Source organism: Procambarus clarkii, chromosome 30, assembly GCF_040958095.1.
Source record: "Procambarus clarkii isolate CNS0578487 chromosome 30, FALCON_Pclarkii_2.0, whole genome shotgun sequence".
In the NCBI taxonomy this organism is placed as follows: Eukaryota; Metazoa; Arthropoda; class Malacostraca; order Decapoda; family Cambaridae; genus Procambarus; species Procambarus clarkii.
In genome coordinates, this window is record NC_091179.1 from 24,015,116 (window position 1) to 24,037,979 (window position 22,864).

Below are 22,864 nucleotides of genomic sequence, written 5' to 3' on the forward strand. Positions count from 1 at the left end.
CGGTGTTTTTCACGTTTTTTGACATCCAGCCTAAGAACTAAAGGTTGGGTCGCTGGCAGGTGGGTCTGGGGCTCCCCCTTCCTCCTCCCGGGGAGGGGTGTTGCGCAGACAGCGGCGCAGCGACATGATGACGTCATGCTAGTTTGCTAATTTTCATTTGGGGAGTTTTGTCCACTTGTTCAGCCTTTGGTCGCAATAGTTTTACTAGAATAGGGGTTTGTTTTGGGGCGGCCTACCTTTCTGGGGTGCCTGTCCTGGTCGATGGCAGACATAGAATGCTCCCAACCACAGAGGGGGGGGGGTCTATAGGCCATTGCTCCTTGTGCCTCTCTAGAATGGGACCAGGTTCTGGCTCATGGTCCCGGTAGGCAAGAACTCCATGCATTGACTGATGCCAGAAAGATATACATATCCATTCAGCCTGGATAGCTCCAGGGAGCCTCCGGGACTCACCCAGAAAAAGGCTTTTTTTTTTTTTTTCACTGGCTACTCATGCTTGTCTTTATCTTACATGTACACAGGGTTAGGTTAGAGTATGATGACAGCATGTCTCTCCTCAATCAGGCCTCTTCATACTGTGAATTGAAGTGGATGTCCTGAGCCTATTATTGGCTACAAACAATTTTTTGCTTACCCATGGTGATACAATATGGGGATTAGCAAAATCTGCATGATGCAGTTTTACAAGATGTTGTACTGAGTTAACTAGGGCTGCTCCTGAGGGCACTCTCTATTAAAGTGCTGATCCAGCCAATCTCTAGGGAGCTGCGCATTTCCTCTTGTAAAATGTCACCAGCAACAGGCAATGATGGGAATCAACATACGATGATAACCACTGTAAGGGTTTAATAAAATTATATAAAATATGATGTACTTGTGCTTGAGACCATATAATGTGATATATTGATACTTTTTTTTTTTGTATTTTAGGTATGTTCCTTGTGATGATAAACCACAAGCCAGGATATCACCCATGCAGCCACTGGCACACAGTTTGAAACATGAGAGACTACCGAGCCTTGACCAGTCTTGTGAAGATTATGTAGAGTTACTAAAAAAAAAATATGGTTTTTGATATTTCCATAATAATGATATATTTCTACAATCTCAAGTATTTAGAACTGTGTTCATAATACATTTTCTCATTATTTTAGTTTGAATTACTAGTTGTATGCTGTATTATTTATTACTAGTACTTTGTTATACTCTTGGAGACGAGCAATCTCATGACTAGTTAAAATTTAACCACACTTTTTTTTTTACCGTTTGTGTAGGTACTTTTAATCTTTCCTACAGGCAGGTGTTTGATTATATATGTGAGAATGGCAATTTGGAGTTATATAAAATTATATATATATATATATATATATATATATATATATATATATATATATATATATATATATATATATATATATATATATATATACACACACACACACACACAGTATTTATAACAATGCTTTACTGCTTCACTATACTGTACAATAGAACATTATATATTGCTTAAATATTTGATACAATAATACCACACTTCAACATTTGTATGACATAGCTTCACATATCTAATAAGTTGTATTTTTATTTATTATTGGGTAATATTTAGCCAAAGACATTTTAAATCTTTGTAATAAGTGGAATTTATCGGCAGAAACCAAATTCTCAAATTTCTAGAGAAAGTCATTTGACTTGAGCTTAAAACTAGTGGAAGAATGAACACATACATAATGTTTATCAAGTTATCAAACATGCAGGACATTGATTGAACACCAGTACTGGTAACTATTTTATATTAGACCATAACAGTTTCATGTAACAAAACTTCACATGAAATTAAATGAACTTAGGTTAATAAGAAAAATTAATAATGAACTTATTAAATTTTAAAATACAACTTGTAAGCTGCAAATTTTAATGATTAGATTTGACATGCCAAAGAACATTCTGAAAATATGTATAAATAATAATTTATATTTTATAATATTCTATATAGTGTTTTGTATACCTAAAACTGAAACATGACTAGTAATGTGCACACACAGCATGTGTGGATATAGGACCTAATGTACAATTTTTAGTAAAGAAAAGAGGGAGGGGAGGTGAGTGAACTCCATTTTCTGGGTGAAACCCCAGTTACTCCCCCCCCCCCCAGAAAAACAGCATTGAAGGTAATGAATTGCCTGTGTTAGTGCCCCGGTGGTTCTCTAAAGGTATCTCACCGAGTCACATCTCTCGTAGGCGTCCTGTTAGGTCTACCAGGGACGAGCCACAGCCTGGTTCACTTATACATGCACAAAAGGCAGGAGAGTGTTAGTCACCCACACTGAGAAAGCATCCAGAAAGTAAGCAAAGCAATAGAGACAACTGCACAGTTCATAGAAAATGAAGCTCCAGAACAGCCAAATGATTTAAATGACTGAGTTTGAAGTGAACCAAAATGGTTCACACAAACTTCACTAATTCCCCATCTATCATAAGGAAGCAAAATACAGTAACAGTTTAAGAGCACCCATTGCCTTCCCCCCTCCCCCAAAAGAAAAGGGAACAAGCCATGATGATAGCCAATCTATATTTCATGCCCAAGACAGTAAGGCACTGTCCCAAGGAGAAGGATCAAAGGAAGAAATTAGTTGAGAGGGCAACACATCTTCGGCAGGATTCAACTTCCTCCGCTGTTGAAGTTGCCCCCCAAAGTGGCCAGAACCCCTCAGATGCTCCAGAGTCAAAATTATGGAAAAAGGGGAGAGGACCAGATGTTGGATGAACCACACAGGGAGATGAGGGGGGAATTTAAAAGTGGTAGCATACACCAACACCTCCAAATATGGGTCCCCTAAATACCACAAAGGTCACCTCCAATCAAACACCATGCCATTAACCCCAAATGAGTGGGAAACGAGCCTACAAAGCTGTAGCTGCCTTATATGCCTTCTATTTTGAGGCAGGCTCATAATATACTCTACAGACCCAACTTCCAAGACTCGGTCAAAGGTGTCATTGACTCGACAGGCAACAAAGCAGACAAAATAACTGCGCATGTAGCAAGGCCAACTAGCATACTTTAAATTCAAACATAGCAAAAGTAGACTCAATGATTCAATCTATGATAAGCTACATTGGAGGGGAGTTACCAGGGTCTGAAGGTGACAAACCAAGCTGGACACCCAAGTATTTGGGAAATTCACCGAAAGAGCAGACACCTAATTGAGCCTAGGAAAATACTCTGCTACGAGAGGTGTCTGCAGCATGTCATATCAACAAGCATGCGTATCCTAACACACCCTACAATTCGCAACCAACAGAATGCCCACAACCAGAGGGCCTGGCAGAGAAGTCAATGATCCGTGCATTACCCAAGGTGATAGACCCCTCGTAAGTGGCCTGGCCTCTCAGGAACAAACTCCTGAACACACCAGAAAAATAAGTCAGTACAGTCAGTGCAGGAAGGGGGGGGGGGGGCAGCACTTAATGAGCATCTAGAGAAGGGTCACCCTAGAGACATAGCTTGTAGTAAAGAATAGACAATTCCAGACATGAAGTGTAGCAGATACACATGTTAAAATAATTCTATCAAAAGAAGGAATAACAACCACTCGAATGGCCTCCCAAGAAGGAAGTCCAAAAGATGTCCACCACTTACCCGAGAAATAGGAGTGAGACTCACTATGATTCGGTGACTCGGGAAGGTCTATTTGGGTAGACAAATCAGTGACAGGATTGAGAGCTCTAGAACACAACCTGTTGGCTGTCTTACACACTAGAGGATTCAAGTGAAGCTTCAAGTAAGGCATTTTGGTTCTTAATGAATCAGTCACAAAGTTTTTGGTGCTTCATTTTATGTGAATCTTGCAATCGTCCATATTGCTTCACTTACTCACAACTAGGTGAGTACTTACTTTCCAATTGCTTTCTCTGTGTGGGTGATTGTAACACTCCCCTGCTCTCCACACCTGAGGGGGCTCGGGTCCCCAGTATGCCAAACAGGACTTCTGTGACTGTAGTGGAAAGTCATCTCGACAAGATAGCTTCCGGAAGTCACTGGGGGCTCCTCACCCTTGCCCAAAAATAAATGAGTATACACATATTGTATGCTAGAAACATTTAAGTAATTAAATTATCAATACAAGTAAACAATCACATAAGCCAATACAGTAAACCCCAGTTAAATGTGTAATTACTTTCAGTTATTGATGAGCAAAACAACCAGCATTGAATGTAATGAAATGCTTTTTTTTGGTGGGGTCCACTTGATGGCTCTATAGTTAGCTGCACCGCTGTAGCTCCACATGTCACATCAGCCCTACGAGTCCTTTAATAGCTTACTGGAAACCAAAAGCCAAAGCCTGGCCTCTTCACAGAGCTGCAGGGAGCAAGGGATTTATGATCACATTACCAAAGAAACAAACCCCATCACACAGTGAAACAGAGAACAGCAAAGTTCACAAAGTAAACAAAGCAGCAAACAATCTACCTAGTAGTTAGGCCATACTGCTTCCCCACTGATAACAGCTGATCACCACCAAGTGGGAGCACCACGGGAGCTTCTGGCTCCCCCATGTCAACAATCCTCAGTTTTAGGCCAAATAAAATATGAACCAAGACACCTGGTAAGGAGAGGGTTCAGAGAGTCACAACCCCCCCCCCCCACCTCAGAAAGAAGAGTTTCATTACATTCAATGTTTATTTTTCTGGAAGGACTGAACAATGGATTGTGGCCAATGGCCACAAAGAAAACTAAAAAATGTGACTCACCAGGGAGGGGGGGGGTGTGGAGGGAAGAGCAACGATCAAATCCCTGAAGGGGAGAGACCAGGGCAACATGAGCATGACAAGAAACCAGGGACACTTACCAGGTAAAAGAGTTGCCAGGACCCTGTTAGACCCCCCAAAACCCCTGAACCCAGATATCAGCCCAAGATATGTAAGAAAAGGCATCAATCAGAGAGCCACAAACTTCCAAACATTATGGGCCAGAGGGTTGACCATAGGTTGGCTAGAAATAATACCACAGACAGCCTGAGACAAACAAGCCTTGGAACAAGGGACAGGTTAACAATAAATCTCCTGAAGCAACCAGCGTCACTCCTAAGTAGCAACAAATAGCTGCAACCAGACGAATGATGCACTTTTTGGCCAAACAAACAACAAATCAATAACCAAGGGGACCACCTCCAGAAGCAAACAATCTCATTCTTTGCCAGAAAAGAAGACAGCTGCAAACAAATTTCCCCCTCCAGGGCTAAAAGAAATACCCACTTACAGTGGAGAGCATGAAGCTCCCAAAACTTTACAACCTGAAGCAAGAACCAGCAAAAACAAAGCCTGGAAAAAAGGAATCACAGACCACCGGGGCAACCTTGAGGTTACCTTGAGGTTACCTTGAGGTGATTTCGGGGCTCATCGACCAGGCCTACTCGTTGCTGGACTGATCAACCAGGCTGTTGAACACGGCTGCTCGCAGCCTGACGTATGAGTCACAGCCTGGTTAATCAGGTATCCTTTGGAGGTGTTTGTCAAGTTCTCTCTTGAACACTGTGAGGGGATTGCCAGTTATGCCCCTTATGTGTAGCGGAAGCGTGTTGAACAGTCTCGGGCCTCTGATGTTGATAGAGTTCTCTCTCAGCGTACCTGTTGCACCTCTGCTTTTCAACGGGGGTATTCTGCACATCCTGCCACGTCTTCTGGTATCATGTGATGTTATTTGTGTGTGCAGGTTTGGGACCAGCCCCTCTAATATTTTCCATGTGTAAATTATTATGTATCTCTCCCGCCTGCGCTCAAGGGAGTACAGATTTAGGCTCTTTAGTCGGTCCCAATAGTTTAGATGTTTTACCGAGTGGATTCTAGCAGTAAAGGATCTCTGCACGCTCTCCAGGTCAGCAATTTCTCCAGCTTTGAAAGGGACTGTCATTGTGCAGCAGTATTCCACTCTAGAGAGCACTAGTGTCTTGAAAAGTATCATCAGTATAGCATCTCTAGTGTGAAAGGTTCTTGTTATCCAACCTGTCATTTTTCTTGCAGTTGTGACGGCTACTTTATTGTGTTCTTTAAATGTAAGGTCTTTCGACATCAGTACACCCAAATCCTTTACATTGGCTTTACGTTCAATGTTATGATTTGACCGAGTTTTGTACGTGGTTTCCGTTTTTATATTTTCATTTTCTCCATAGCGCACAAGCTGAAACTTATCTTCGTTAAACACCATATTATTTTCTGTAGCCCATAGCAAGACCTGATCTACATCTGACTAGAGGTTTGCCGTGTCCTCTATGTTGTCTACTCATAAAAATCCTAGTGTCATCTGCAAAGGATGATACAGTACTATAGGTTGTGTCCTTGTCTATGTCCAATATGAGGATGAGAAAAAGTACTAAGGCAAGCACAGTACCCTGGGGTACTGAGCTCTTTACGGTTGATGGTCCGGATTTTATTTTGTTGACTATTACACATTGAGTTCTGTTGGTCAGGAAATTGTAGATCCATCTGCCTATTTTTCCGTCTGTCATCTGCCTTTGACAAATGTGACCATGGTCACATTTGTCAAAGTCTTTTGTGAAATCTGTGTAAATTACATCAGCATTTTGTTTGTCTTCCAGGCATCTAGTGCTATGTCATAGTGGTCCAGCAACTGTGATAAGCAAGAGCGCCTTGTTCTGAAACCATGGTGTCTGGGGTTATGGAGATGCTGTGATTCCATGTATTTTGTGATCTTACTTCTTAGCACTCTCAACGATTTTTATGATGTGCGATGTTAGTGCTATCGGTCTAATTTTTTACCTATGCCTTATTTCCTCCTTTTATGGAGTGGTGCTATCTCTGCTGTTTTTAATATGTCAGGGATAATGCCAGTATCTAGGCTTTGTCTCCAAAGAATGTGAAGGGCCTGCGATAGCAGTTTTTTACAGTTCTTGATGAATATAGTTCCAAGAATTGGGGCCTGGTGCAGAGTGCATAGGCATACTGTCTATGGCTTCTTCAAAATCGAGTGGGGATAGGGTGACATCTGATATATGATTTGATGTTGGTAATCATATCCATGAAAAATTCATTTGGGTTATCGATCTTCAGTGTGTTTATTGGCTCGCTGAAAACAGAGTTGTACCGATTCCTCAGTATTTCACTCATTTCTTTGTTGTCATCAGTGAAAGTTCCATCTCCCTTTTGCAGGGGCCCAATATTAGATGTGGTTTTTTTATCTTGATTTTGCGTAGGAGAAAAAATATTTTGGATTTCTCTCTATTTCACTGATGGCCTTTTGCTCTCTTTGCTTCTCCTGGGTTTTGTATGATTCTTGTAGCTTGAATTCAATTGTTTCTATTTCTTTACCTAACCTTCTTCGCCGTTCTGAGATAAGGTGCGACTCTCAAGTTGTTCAGCGATTCGTTTTTGCCTATAAAGGGAACGACGTTCCCGTTCCAATCTGTATCTCTTCCTCTTTTTTTTCTTAGGGGTATGTGATTTGAACATATTTCTAGTGCTACTGAACTTATTTTTTCCAAGCACTGGTTCAGGTTTGCATTTTCTAGCTGTTCTTCCCAGCTTATTTCTGTGAAGTCTTGGTTTATTTGTTTATGTTTAATATGTTTATTATCTGTTAGCAACTAACAACCGAGGAAACAAAAACTCCAACACCCTATCCAAAGACCAACCTAGACCAACAAGAAAATGAGTAGGTTGGAGGTGACAAAAAAATGAAACGGAGCTGAGGATGTATCTCTGCCAAACTCCAACAAAAGTGGCTCCACCAAAGCTGAACAATAGGAGGCGACAGTATTGGCATAAGATGCCAATCAACAAAAAACCAGGACAACGACACGACCACTGAAACCAAGATAGATGATGAAATGTGTCAAGAAAGCCCCAGGCTGCCGCCTTCACAAAAGAATCGGGTAGAAGACCAAGAATTCAGCCCTAAAGATGGTGATATACCAGAGACAAACTTCTGACACAAATATCAAAGAAGAACCTTGAACCATTGAGGAGTGTTTCCAGACCGATCTGCTGAACTCGGCAGAATCATGGAAAGACACCTACAGTAGGTTTGAATACTGAGCCAGAAGGGCTAGAAACCAAGGCTAAGCAAGCTACCAAGGAGTCAGATGGATTGCCCTACCAATGTAAGTCTCCAGTCTGGACAAAACTTGGAGCAGAGGAAAGATATAGATGAAATCCCACCTCGACCAGTTCAGCCGTAGGGCATCCACTGCAGGAGCCTTGCAATCAGGGAACGAAGCCATGTAGGATAGAAGCCGCCAGTACCTAGTCAACACGAAGGGGTCCACCTTGAGGTACTTTAAAATCTCGCAGAGCCAACGTTAAAACATATTATCGAGGGTCCACTTCATGGAAATAAAACAGAACCAAGAGATATTTCCTTGAGAATGTTGGACAGATGCTGCATGCTAACTGTGTGGAGAACCAAACCCTGAGAATCCAGAAGACAAGCTATTCACAGAGTCCATCTACAAAGAGGAAAGGACTGCCAAACCCCTACGATTCAGACAATGAACCACCAGTATGCAGTCTGAAGGGAGCTAGTTAGGAAGGAGATGAACCTTCAATAGGGCCTGCCATACCACCACAAATTCATGAACCATATTATGCATCCATGATACCAAAAAGGAAGGGCACCTTCATGGAGGAAGGCACTATGATACCAAACCTTGAAAAACCTGAAGAGGAAACCGAAAGCCAGTGAAGAGTACAGAGCTCACACTTAACGATTCTGGTGGTGGTGGTGGAACCGAAGGAACCAGAACACTGTCCTGAGCCACACCATACCCAAGGAAAACACCATGCAGGCAAAATTCAAACTCCTGCACAACCACTCAACCAACCTTCAGTAATTCAGGAGCTCTCCAACACTAAAGACGATTCTGCAGGCAGAGTAGAGCTGCAAAGATCAGAGGGGGATGGAGGTTGGAAAGAGATGCTGCCCAGGCCCAACCAAGTTTGAACCCAGGATGAAATCAATTGGGACTTCCTCTAGAACATCAGGAATCCAAACCATGCAGACCCATGGGCTGGCTAAGAGTTCAAGCCAGCCATTCGTCGAGGTAGGTCAAAATAAGGACATTAAAAGGTGCTGCTGGGTAAAAATCACCTGGACTAACTTGGGAAGAACCTAAGCCAGCTGCCACCTTCCCACAACCCACGACAGGACCAGAAGAAACAGGCAAATCTCCAATGGTACAAACAAGGCACAGCCCTTCTCACACTACTTAGGCATACAGGTATGGCAAAAGCCAGGACAGGACCCCAACAAAGGGAATTACTTGTCTGTACGCCAGGGTGAAGTAACCTGAAGACTGAAGCCGACCCACACTCAAAAGAGGCCGAGTCAAACAAGGAAGCAAAGGAAGGAACTGAAAAAATAACCGAGCCAAACAACAGAAAGTGGGATGACTGAAACCTTCTGAAATATGCATCTGAGAACCCTAATGGACCACAGAAGTGCACTATGAGAGGCTGCATTTATTAACTGTCAAATATTGATGGATGATGAGGAAGGTCCCATCTGAGCTTAAAATTCCTCTGCAGGAACCAGAAACCAGGAAAGGCAGAAGGGCTCCTCTTTAGCCTCAGAAGCCCTAAAGATACCAAGACACAGCCGAGTTCCATGCTTGATCAGACAGGAAGGTATCTCCTCACAATAAAAGGATCAGAGCCAAATATATCCCCCCCCCCCTCCCCCCAGATAAAATAAGCTATGGATGCCCAGCTGAAAGCAATGGCTCAACTGTTTTCAATCCCTAACTCAAACTCTCAGACATCCCGGGGCCCCCGGAAAAAGGCGGTACGAAAGGTCCGTCAGAAGGAAGACGAGTGGTGAACATAAAACCAATAGAATACACAGCTACTCGAGCCTGGCCCCAAGCCGGTTTAAGGGAGAACAACAACTCCCAAAATCCTCTCCAGATATACTCCAAATTCCTAAAAACCAGAAAGAGCCAACTCTGGGGCATCCACTCCAACATGCAATCAACAGAAATGGGCAAGTGAACTAAAGATGGCTACTGCCTGCTAAGTCTCATCACTACAAAAATAAAATAAAATAAATAGATGGAGGCTCCAGTTAATAACAGAGACATAGCAATCCCAAATGTCACAGATCTCAGGGCAGAGGGAGACAGTACAAATGACCCATTAGTTTGTAGCAAAATAGATGAACATCCCTCAAACTCTAAAGTAGTAAGTATGGGCTCAGTCAATAAATGACAATTTGCACCAAAGATCCACAGGGCTTGCCAGGGGCCTGAAGGTAAATACCAAGCATGACAAAGGCACTAGATACACTTGTTGCATGAAATGAACAAAAGAACAACACAAATGGATGAACAAAAGGCAACACAAAGGAAAGAAAACGGTTGTGAAGGGCATGAACATTGTGCCCTATGTGCAAGTACATGAACCCTGGTGCACCCCTTAATCAATAACCCTAAAACACCCCCAACCTGAGAGCCTTGTAGAGGAATCAAAGACCCTTGCACTACTCAGGGTGAAGCACCTTCTCCAAGAGGGCGGCCCCTAGGGAACAAACACCCAAACCCAGCAGGGAAACAACTTTGTTATGGCAGGGGCAACATAAATAATCTAAGGAGGGGAAGCCCTAAGCACCTGCAGCTTGAGACGAACGGTTCCCAAAATCCAGACAGATGAGGCTTATATACACATGAAGCAAACACTAAACATTAAAGTGATACACATGCAAATGCCCCCCCCCCCCACCTCAAACTGGACAAAGAATGGCCAACACTTCTCTAGAACATCTAGGACTCAAAGAGCTGGCAAAAAACTAGTGATTGTTGACATGAGTAGTTGACAGCTCCCATGGTGCTGCCACATGTCAGAGCCCAGCTGTAACTAAGGAAGTTATGACATAGCTACTGGTAGTATTGTTTGTCGAGTTGTTTGTTTCATTTATTGTTTACTTGGTAAACCTTGCAGTTATGTTTTGCTTCATGTCCTTTCAGCCAGTTTTCTTCAGTAAGGGTGATTTTAAATCCCCCTGCTCCTCCTAGGGTTGATGACACATTTGTATAGTTACAGGAAGCCACCGAGACCTCTCCAGAAGACTTCTTATTCTGACAAACATTTTATAAGGAAATCATTACTTTAATTCACACATCCTCAACACATATCCACAATGAAAATACAAATTTCATGCCAAAGTCCATAAGCAATCCTAGAATTATTTGTCATTTTAAAAATAATCATCTGTTACTATGCTTTAAATCATGAAAACAACCTTACTGTATTGTGCCATCATTACTTATTCCATTTCCTATTGCAGTACTCTTACAGAGTGCACTATAAATGATCCTATTTTTTTTTTTTTTATTTAAACGTTTTGTTTATAAATACTGTAATTACTACAAGAGCCATTTATTTCATATTAGTTTCAGATGAAAAATTTTAATTTTGCTTTTAAGGCTTTAAAACAAATAAAAAAGTATTCATATTACAGTACAGTATTTCCATTAGAAAATAGTATTGCAAGTAAAATAATTATCAAAAGAAAGTGCTTTAGTCAATAAGACCATATAGTAGTCTTCTATCATAATATTCTAATGTTCATTATCAAGTTGATAATACCAGAGCAAACAAATACAAGACACATGATGTCAAGGATATCAGAGTCACAGCATTTAATCGAGAGAGAAATTAACATTAAAAAAAAAATTTGATCCTGAAGATCAGTACATTCTACAAAGATGCATCAAATCACAAGTGAGTTCCATCAAGTGACCATGAGATACTCTTGGATGTGTCTATGATAGTTTCTTCTGTTTTTAGTTCATTCACTATAGTGTGTGTGTTGCACGGCAAAGGTTAGCCTCACCCAAATTGGTAAAGGGGGGGAATGGTCAAGGGTATGAGATGAACATAGGTTCATTGAGGTCACCAGAGTTCAGACGAGAAAAGTGTGCCAGTGACACAGTCAGACCCAAGACAATTTTTGTCACTGCCTGCCAGCTACACGGCTAAATATTTTCAAAAACTTTCAAACAAAAACACTCATAGTACATTATTCATTGATCTGTGAAAAATTAACATATTTCCTAATGTCAATAATTTGCCCGTACTCGCATAAAACAAACTATGCTGCTACAGCATCAAAGTTTCCTCAAACAACGGCTATCAGAGTAAGAGGTACCCTTTTTTCCAGTATTACACACCACTGAGCTGCTCTCCAGTGCAACCACCCGCACATTAGACAAACATATTTTCTAAGAGATAGAGACAAACACACACACAGGGACAGAGACAGATGGATGGATAGACAGATAGATGGATGGACAGACAGATAGATGGATAGAAAACTAGATGGACATATGGATAGGTAGATGGATGGACGAACAGATGGACAGATAAGAGACCCGGGCAATACCGGGTATACCCCCTACTATGCAAGAATAAATTTGGGTGGATGTAAATATAAGTTGCCTCATATTGGCCAATAGGTCTTCCGTAGTTCCTTTATTATGATGTTCAAAAGAAGACTGGTTGACCTGGTATACTTCATTACAACTATAAAGTGTTAAAACCATATGAACATAATCGGTGTACATACTGTGTAATTATAATGAAATGCTACACCATGATGATCACCACACTGGCACAGTGACTTGTGAGCATCATTTACATAGTAAGCAATCATGAAATGATAGGATTTTTTGACGGACCAAGGTAAACTCTACTACATCCATATAGAGCTGTTACTGTACAGTATATCCATATTAGTATCACTGGTATAAAACCCAGATAATAATGGTTTAAATCAACATATGATAATTGCATTACCACCTGACTCAGTGTATGACAACTGCAATTTGAGGTTTAACATTAGGTTAGCCAGGGTACCACTTGTAACATTTGTGATACCAAACTGATATTAGAAAAGTTTTGTACAAGCACACTTCAACTGGGTCAAACTGAGCATTCTCCAGCATCTCCCAAGCCCACCACACACAAGTTCCCCCACTGGATCGGTGCAAAATGTCAATCTGCTATCTATGCAAGATCTTAACTAGGGGTAAATAGCATCTTGTTATCTTATTAAATTTAGTGGGATAACCTGGAAAACTTTTTACTTTGGGATTACAGTGTTCATTTCAATAGCATTAATACTTTTTGGCTTTTAAGTCAATACAATGAGGTTTTCAATATACTGAATGGACTCGTAACAGAAAAAAAGTTAAGGACAATCTTAAGAAAGCCATAATAAAGAATGAGAAACTAATGGTGCACTATAGCTGGAAAGTCGAGAAATCTTCCTATACAGTACCATTGCTTGGATAGTTCACAATTACCATTCGTAATTAATTAACGTGTGTGTTAGTTAAAAACCTGAAGAGGCTTTATTAGGGATATTTAAATGTAATTAAATATATTTGGTGACAAAGTTTGAGTTATGTTAAGCATAAGAAGCATTCTTTATGGACCACCACCACCTGCATCATCTCAGTCAAACTCACGATCAAAGTATGGCAGTATGGTCACGTGAAGCAAATGCAGAATACAATTTTGAGAGCGGTAGGAAGCTAATAAGGCATAAAAGTGGGCAGATATGGCAGGTTTGAGAGATGTGGTACATACCAAGTGGAAATGAACAGCACAGTAGAAGACATTTGTAAAAAGGAACAAACAAAACAAAAAAGTGTTAAAAGATTTTTGAAGAATTCACGTGGAAAATGCAACATCCTCCAAACATGTCCTAATATAATTTATGCATCAATACTCTAAAAACTAAATCACTACACACTTATCTGTTCAATTTTAAACTTCCATCATATTAATATATGCTTTCACTATTTCAAATGTACTGTAAAGTACAGTACTTTTATTGTGCGCACATACCAAAGGATCACATCAAAGGTACAGTGAAAGCCAATGCTATGCTAGCAAATTTCAGAATGTTGTTTAACTAACTGCGCAACGCGCCTGCAGGCCCACGTCTGGGGTGTGCTACTCGCCTTTGGGTATTTTTATTGTGCACATTCCATTCAAAACTCCCGCGGCTACATGGGGTTCACATCAGCTTCCTCAGGGCTCTTGTAAACAGACACCATCTTGAAAAAAAAAATCATAGTCCACATTCCTGGGTGTGAGAGCCTCAGTGCTGAGTGAGAAACAAAGCCCGGCACACACAGCATGAGCTCACAGCACTGCTGTTCAGCTTGTGACCACAGCATCGCCTAATGTCAAAATATATAACTTGTATTATTTAGCCATGATAGTATTACAGAAGTGCCCGAGTGTGATAATGACCGTGTACAATGTTCAAATATTAGCGATTCAATGCTGTTCATGATGTTCACAGCGCTAGCCACAGCATTTTGTCCATCTAGGAATCTTCAAACAACTTCTTAGATTCCTTTACAAAATAAACTTGGTCAATTATGTATTTACAGGATTTAGTGACCAGTATTGTGATAACAGCAGGATTCTGGTGATAAGCACTGTGCGTAGCATTGTGGGAGGAGTAATTGTAGTGAGGAAGCGAGGGAGAGAATCGAGGTAGCCTCACTGAGGCAGCCACTCTTTTTGCTCATCATACTAGCTTAGTGGTTTGCTACGGTGAACACATTTGTACATGGGTATATACAATGTGTGTATATAGTGTAGTAACAGTAACAGGAGTATGTTGGGAGGAGCTATTTTGGCGAGGGAGGTGACGTAATCGTAGTGTCGTCTGCTAGCTGCTGTGTTATTTCTCATGCAGTGTATGGTGGCCACTGTAAAGTTTGGACACAATACCGGCTTACTTGCATAGTTCTAGTGAATAAAACATGTAGATAGGTATACATAACATGTGTAGTGTAATACAAACAATAAGAGTATGGTGGAAGGAGCAATGTTGGCGAGTAAGATGTTGGAGGAGTGAGGGAGAGACTGGATGTTGGAGGATTGAGGGTGTGGCAGCTGACACTCGTGGAGTTCTAAATGTGTTCATGGTGAGTGTATATAGTGTGTGATAGTGTATAGTGTGTAAATAGACTGTATATATACATAAATTAGCATAATACAATGGAAATATGTGCCGGATATGTGTACACACGTGTCGTGCACGTAACAGTGTCTTCGGACAGTACGGTGGTGGTTCTGCCATAATATAGTGTAGGTGTTCATCATACATAGGATTGGCACATAAAAGCATATAAAATGTATTTGGAACTGTGCGCAGAAAAGGAACAAAAATATATTCGCGGCAACTCGCGCATCCTGCCCTGAGTGCCCTACCGGTCCCGGGGGCGTATGCCACGGGTGACCAAGGAATGACGACGTCATGCACGAACTTACAGACCCCATAGGAGCTAAGATACTTCCAATTTCGACCTTTTGTTACTATACCCTTACTCAGGGAAGGGTTTTTGACACTAGGGAACAGAAAAGAATTTTTTCCATTGATTTTATTTCCTGCGCACTGAAGGGGGGGGGGGGGGGGTCATATTTGGAGGCTGTGCAGTTAACACTATTGGTCTCTTTTGACCTGATGTTCGTCCATTTTTTCTCCGGAGTCCTAGCCGTGGACCGGACTTGCGTCCACTACAAAAATATTTGTATAAAATTCATTTTTTATCCAATCGACCTCGGGATAGTATCAAAATAAGCGCCTTTAGAATGCGCACAATTTGATACCAAAATGAAAGATGTAACATGAAACTTGATGTCTGAACACTTATATGATTATAAATAGGTTTTTAGTCAAAATTTTATAATATTTGTTAAAATTCTATTTATTGTGCTATTATGTTGGGACTAGTTTTAAGATGTGCACCTTTACGTCGCGAACAATTTGATACCAAAATGAAAGATTTAACACAAAAATTTGTCAGAACACTATAAAGATATAAATAATTATGATGAGCTTCAAGAATGAAAATATTTGTTAAAATTCCAGTTATTGCTCTATTTTTATGAGACTAGTTTTGAAATAAGCTCCTTTTTATTGCGAACATTTTGATACCAAAATGAAAGACGTAACACGAAAATTTATATTATCAAACTGAACGAGTATACACATTAGGTTGCAGTGTACAAATTGGTGCTCGTTTACGGGTAACTTTAGGCTTTCCTGTGGGGAGGCATGCCAGGCTTTTGTACATTATATTCATATACACCTGTAGGGAATTCATTTGTGAACACAATGATACCAAAACAAGCGACGTAGCACAAGAATTAAGGCGAGAAAACTGAAACGAGTACACACATTTAGGCGTCGCCGCACACTCACCCGCACCATTGGCCCCATGACGTCAAAGTCTGCGGCGCGCTCGTGGGGAGCACGATAGTGTTAAGGGGGTTAAAGATATTGATTGAAAAATATTAAAGAAACTGTCCATGATATTCGTCAAAGTGGAATATGCAGTAGTTGTGTGGTGTCCATAACTCTAGAGGAATATCAATAAACTAGAAAAAGTGCAAAGATATGCAACTAACTTATTTTTAAAACTAAAAAAATACAAGAGCTGCAAGGAAAGGCTAGAGGTATTAAATATGCAAAGCTGGAAAATAGAAGGCAATATGATCACCACACAGAAAATAGGGATAAGAATTGACAAGGAAGAATTTTTTAAAAATTGCAACTTCAAAAACAAAGAGGCCATAGATTGAAGCTAAGGAAATTAAAGTGCTGAAAAAATTTACCAAAGTTCTCTTTGTGAACTGTTTTAGACGGTTGGAACAATTTAAATTGGAATGTGGTGGATGTCAAATCCATCAGTAGTTTCAAAGTGTCACATGATGAATATTATAGGGAAGACAATCACGACCATACCTCACATCCTGTAACTAATTTTGGGTAGTCGCACACATGTGCACACGCACTGTATAATATGTACATACCCTGCACTCAACCCGTCCTCTTAAAAATAACTTCGCTTTTGGTCACGAGGCAAAAGCGAAGTTATTTTTAAGCACTATGACCAAAAATGGACATAACTTGAAATGAACTCGGCTCACGAAAGTGACGTAGTCCCGTTTTCTGTTTGAGTCCTCCGACTTACTCGTTAAGGTTAGAAGAGGAAACTTTCAATTAACATTTTTCATGACTTTTTAAACTTTAGAACTTCCTGCTATGCTAACCTACCAGAAGACCCTTAACTTACTGTTTTGGAAAAAATCCAAAATTTATTTTATTTTTTATTTTATTTTTTAATTTAAATTACGTCCATTTTCGGCCATACGGGTAAACGGCCAAATTCAGACAATTTGTAAGATTACAGGTTGGTGCACTAGCAACTTCAAGGTGGTTCATCAAATTAAATTTTAATGAAATTAAAATACGCTTGATAGCACCACTTCACATATCTCTCATTCTTTCCCAGAGCATTCCTATCCAACCACTTAGGCTGGATAGTGGAGCAAAGGTCTCGCTTCATGCAGGTCAGCGTTCAATCCCGACCGTCCAAGTGATGGGGACCATTCCTCCCCCCGTCCCATCCCAAATTATTATCCTGACCCCTTCCAAGGGTTAAATAGTCGTAATGGCTTAGGGCCTCTGATAATTTCCTCCCAAAGCAATTGACATTTTACATTAATACCAGTTTATTTATTTGCATGCAATAAAGCAATAAGCTATACTGAAAGTTTTTTTTTTTAAAGTAGAGTGTATTAAAAAAATGAAGCATGTTTCAAGGAAAATAAGATGAAACATTTCTGGGAAAGGAAATGATATACACAGTTATGAAGGGAAGTAAATAAACAATGCATTTTTGTTACAATTTAGTATTTTGCATATATTAATATCTTTAAAATACTATAAAGCCCATAAAGTAATAGTTTAGAAACAGACAAATGAATACATAAAATGCTTATATATGGACAGTGACAAATGAAACTGCACTCATTTTGAACATAGTGAGAGTTTTATAGTGTTAGGATTTCAAGAATTCCACAATTACATTTATATACTACTCTCCTGTGTTTCGACATTATCCCTAATTGCATCCAGCCGAGCTTCAATTGCATCGTCTTGAGTTAATGTACACTGCTGGTCAGGAGTATCAATCTTTCTTTCCTCAAACAAGACAGGAGACAGCTCAGACTTGGGAGACTTCATAGAGGTTAGACTTGACTCCTGAGGTAACTGACCACTCTGAATATGTTGAGGTTGTTGGCCAAAAGTATGAGGCAAAGTTCCAGGCATGGTGGGGGCTTGTGGCACACCAGGTGATGCAGGTGGCATATATTTAGGTGCTGGCATATTAGGGATTCCAGATGCTACAACTCTGCTTCTTGACATTAATTCTGCTGGATCACCTAAAAAATTTAATCTCATGATAATGTACAAGACATTTTCATGTACAACTGTTAAATATAATGAAAGCCTTCAAAAGAATATTTATGTAATGGGATGCGAGATAACACGATAGAGATAGGAAACTTAATAATAAAGGTGCCGAGGGCAATAAGAATAAAATCTAATGTGCAAGTATTTTCTGAAAGTAGAGCAACTTTCTCTTATTCAATTTTTTTTTAACTTTGGAATCAGACTAGATGGGTGGCTGTACAAGTGCACTTAAATTACAAAGAATAAACTACGGCACAGTACTGTCTATGCTCGATAATCAGAATCATATGGGGCTCACCCCCATTTGAATTGCCCAAATTTCTTAACAGGAATGTAAAAATATTAACAGCCATTTTCACAAAAGTTCAATCACTCCGAGTTTATCTTTAATGGATAGCGTAACTTGCTTCTTAACACTGCCACATCGATAGCTGCTGCTGCCGCCAGACATGCTCTTAGAAACTGATAATTTTTGGCTATTAAAATGAAAAATTTTGGAAAGAAAATCTTTTAGTAAAAGTAGCATGAGGTAGAATCACGTGAGGAAAGAATACTTGGCTGGGCAGCTAGACAGGGTTGGGGTCAGTCATCCCAGGCACAATACATAGATCGGTAGAAGACAAAAACCAAGTTCCATATTGTAGCAGGAAAATCCACCACACAGTACAGCCTGTACATACAGCTTTTTGGGTGGTCGCAGGAAGGCAGGCTGGCAATTGCGGGCAGGTGGTTGGGTGGGTGGCCAAGAGCAGGTATGACCCAGAATAAGAGTACTGTACTGTAAAAGGCAGAGAGAGCAGGCAGGAAGCTGACATCAAGTGGGAGACCAAGAGTGGATGGGAAGGTTGCCAAGAGCAGGCAGGCAGCCGAAAATTTCTGGCAATGCAGTGCTCAAAGATGTATCGATAGCTTTTGGCAAAGTTTGCCACACCAACCTAAAATACAAGATATCACAACTAGGATGTCCACAAACTGGTTGGCTGGGCTATCACTCACACCCAGTCTCTCCCCACAGTCCACATTCCTTCCCATCCACATACCCCATACCTGCCCTTTCTCCTCCCATTCCCACACTTGTCCAACCCTGCTGTCCCTTTGCCTACTATTCCCAGACACCTCTTATTCTCCTCCACCCCTTAGTCATTTTCAGGATGGCATATATAGAGTATGATCTTTGCTCCCTGCTAACTGGTGGCCCAGAGAGGTGGAATAATGATAATTCTAAATGTTTGATTGTTGGCTTGCCTGTTTGTCTAGGCCCAGTTTACTACTTGTAGATACCAAAAGATACCAAATTAGAAGATATAGGAGGCACATGATGATTATACATGGACTGCCTGACATCAAACTCATACCACCTGACTGGCTGTGGTCTGCCTGCTACAATAACATTTTTTCCTTAATGGAAAAACACAAGAATCGTGCAAGACACACAAATGGCCAGGGATGACTAGCATCAAGAAAAACAAAGGAACCTGCTTGTCACCAACATGTGTGTTTAAATGAGAATTTATCTTGCTCTATTATAACTATAGGAGTGAGAGGTTAAGTGCTTACAACAGAACTCTTATTGGTAACAACTTTCTATTTATCAGTCAAGACAACTAGTTTATTCAAGTTACTTGTTCCACATAACTTTCTAACCCAAATCCCCATTTGGGTTTATATGTAAAAAATTCATTCAGGTAATTCAGACATTCAGGTTGTCGGAATCCAAATTACCAAGCTCTTACAGTCAGTACTGTTATGGTAATCTCCTGCTTGGCAGTAGATCCTGCCTGTTCCTTTACCGCCTATTCAACGTATCTGCATGCTCCAACATCAAGATTCAACAAACGACAACAACACGTGCCTAAGCGTATTGTCTAGACAGGTCGCCTCCCCCTCCACCCTACAGTACCAGAGACACCTGTTGTCTCGCCGGTTGACCAGACACCACCAGCTAACTACCTCTCTCGATCGTTTAACTACCAACTTTTTGTCTAAAACGCCAGAATTTGTGCCAAGTATGACATGCCCCATATATAAGGGCTTGTCAACGTCCAGCCCAACAGATTATCCCTTAGAGTGCTCATAGCTGTAGCATCTACTCTCGCCTCCGGGTGACAGACTTGCACAGCATTTTGTTTGAAGCATTACCTGCACCTTTGTTATTAACATAAACTTCACCTGCATATATTTCTCTCTTGATCATGTGTAAGTAAGGAGTTTTGTTTTCATTGTTACTTATATTTTTTTGTAAAATTAAAGATTTTTTGTTATATTAAATTTGACGTTTTTATTCACTTTGGTTTTCACCCGCATCTCACACAGTAGATCCAATGTTTTTTTTTTACTTTGTTTTCTCTTTTTTTATTATTAATGTACGATTGGCACAACACTTGCCAGAATAGCTACTGCTCTATTCCAGATTCTCGTCATAGTACTGTACCTCTAGAATTGACCCTGGACCTTGACGACACATACTGGTACATCCCCATCCATCCAAGGTTCACAGACTCAAGTTCTTGGGTATGGCGTCTGTTACCACTGACTTTTCTCTATGGCTTGAACCCGACTTCCTGTACAGTACTTTTACTAGAATGATGCGGGTTGTGGTGTCTTGCCTTCAGTTGTTGGGTTCCATATCTTTGCCTCTTGACAACTCCCTTGTTTGGGCTTCTGGTCAGTCTTCAAGCTAGGGCACAGTGCCACAAAACTTGGTTCTAATTTGACCAGATTCAAATGGCAGAGGTCCCATGTTGGCTCTGTCATGACTTTTAATCTGGCTGGGCCTCTTTTTGAGATTTTCGGCCGACAGCCAATGTTGCCCCTATTGTCATCGTGCGCTATCTGGTTCAAACTGTTTGCCCTTTGGCAACTTCTCCCTCACGATTTTCCTCTTCAGGTTTTTTTGAGGTTTGGTCCCATGGTGCCATCACGACCTTTCACGATCAACTTGTTCACAGCTGCCTCTGACCTAGGCAAGGGTTTGTGACCAGTGCTCACCAAGTGATTTGGGGCCACTGGTTAACATTTCTCGACAGTTTGAGGCACTCCACCTTCTTGGTCTCTGGATCATGTCCTTGTGTTTCTTTTCATTTCTCTCTCCTTCAATCCAGAATTTGTTTCTCAAGGCGATACTTTTGCTGGCTCTCGCATCTGGTTGTAGAGTTGGGGAACTTAGCACTTTCTATCGGAAGCAAGGACTTCATTCTTTTGGCCCCGAGGTGTGTTTTCCTCATTAGTAGCTGCTATCTCCTTTTGAAGCCAAGAATGAGACAAGGGGTTCTGGAGAGGGCCTTTGGTAATTGCTTGTTTAAGGCTTTGTTGTCCCAGTTTGTTTACAGCACAGTGTAGTTTAGTCAACCTGCAGTCTACCCATGGACCCATGATATTTCCAAGTTTGCAACTACTACTGCTTTCTTAGTAAATGTGTCATGGGCAGAGATTTGGAGTCATGGCTTTTGGCAGTCTAAAGAGTGTCCAAAATGCATTTTACTTGGTGCATATTGAACACTTAAGGCATTGGGTCGAGTGTTTTGGCACCCATTCCATTTTTGGGTGCGCCTTTCCTCTATTTTGCTTCTGTGATGGGATACCTCAGGAAGCCACAGGGAAGCCTTCCTAGAAATCCAGCATTGAATGTAATGAAATGGCTCTTTTTGGTGGGTCCCCTCAGTGGCTCCCCATTTCTGCCCTTCCCTTTTCAGGGTATTTGGGGATCATCTTTTGGTGGTACATGTCTGAGGTGGCTAACTGGCTGAAGCTCAGGGCTTCCGTATGTTAGTGGTGGAGTGCAACTAGTGGTGGGAGCTCTAACAGATGTGCACATAGTTGTCACAGTTGCCAATGTTTCTCCATACAGCTGCTTGTTTTGGGGTGCACTACCTTCCCGTTGGTATTTTTGCTCTTGGTCGAGGTTCATTTAGTATTCCCAGACTCCTTTTGCCTCTAATGAGCGGACCAGATTCTGTTCCTGGCTTCCAGCAGGCACCGAAAACTCGAAAGAGCCTGGTGGGTTATGTTGGGCTTGGAGCTAACGAGATGGCTAGCTCTAGCTCAGGGATTCACCAAGGGGATCCACCAGAATGAGGCAGTTCCTTATATTCAACACTTAATTTGTTGTCATTTGTCCATAACTGCATATATGTACCAAGAAAAGGGTTAATGTGATATTTACCAAGCATATAAAAATTTGAACACAAATTGTCGAGTCATTTTGCCATCATGATGCGAATATAATGATCCAAACTTTCTCGTCATTTATAAAATCACTACTTTGGACGCCTGCCATTTTAGCTAAACAATACAAAGAAAGATTGTCTTACCTTGGTTCATTTGTGAATTACCAGGAAGTGACGAGCCAGATCGTAGCCCTAAAATTTTTACATAATTGGCTGGTACCAGCCCAAAATTTGTTCCATTAGATGCTAGTAGCCATCCACGAACACTGGGCTGCTGGTCCCTGGGTGCCAAGAATAGAGACTGTCCAGCTCTAAAACTAAGCTCATTTCTGCTTTCACCCTGAAAAAAATTCAGATGTTTATGAATTGATTTTTCACTCCCAACCTTGACCTGAAGTAGATA

The 22,864-nt window shown here is 40.9% G+C and overlaps 2 protein-coding genes across 4 annotated transcripts in view; one reads left to right on the top strand and one right to left on the bottom strand.

Moving 5' to 3' along the window:
• LOC138349870 (uveal autoantigen with coiled-coil domains and ankyrin repeats-like) overlaps positions 1-1,988 on the top strand; it is a 53,342-nt gene extending 51,354 nt beyond the window's left edge. For all 3 annotated transcript variants that reach the window (XM_069334037.1, XM_069334039.1, XM_069334038.1), the window contains exon 10: positions 931-1,988. In XM_069334037.1, the coding sequence (XP_069190138.1) occupies positions 931-1,075 (145 nt within the window). In that variant the 3' untranslated portion in view covers positions 1,076-1,988. The remainder of the gene's footprint in view (positions 1-930) is intronic.
• The window catches only part of LOC123765553 (peroxisomal membrane protein PEX13), a 42,854-nt gene continuing 21,763 nt past the window's right edge, over positions 1,774-22,864 (bottom strand). Inside the window, exons 6-7 of the mRNA XM_045754230.2 lie at positions 22,606-22,801; positions 1,774-18,264 (exon numbers count right to left, since the gene is read on the bottom strand). Of these exons, the coding sequence (XP_045610186.2) occupies positions 17,909-18,264; positions 22,606-22,801 (552 nt within the window). The 3' untranslated portion in view covers positions 1,774-17,908. The remainder of the gene's footprint in view (positions 18,265-22,605; positions 22,802-22,864) is intronic.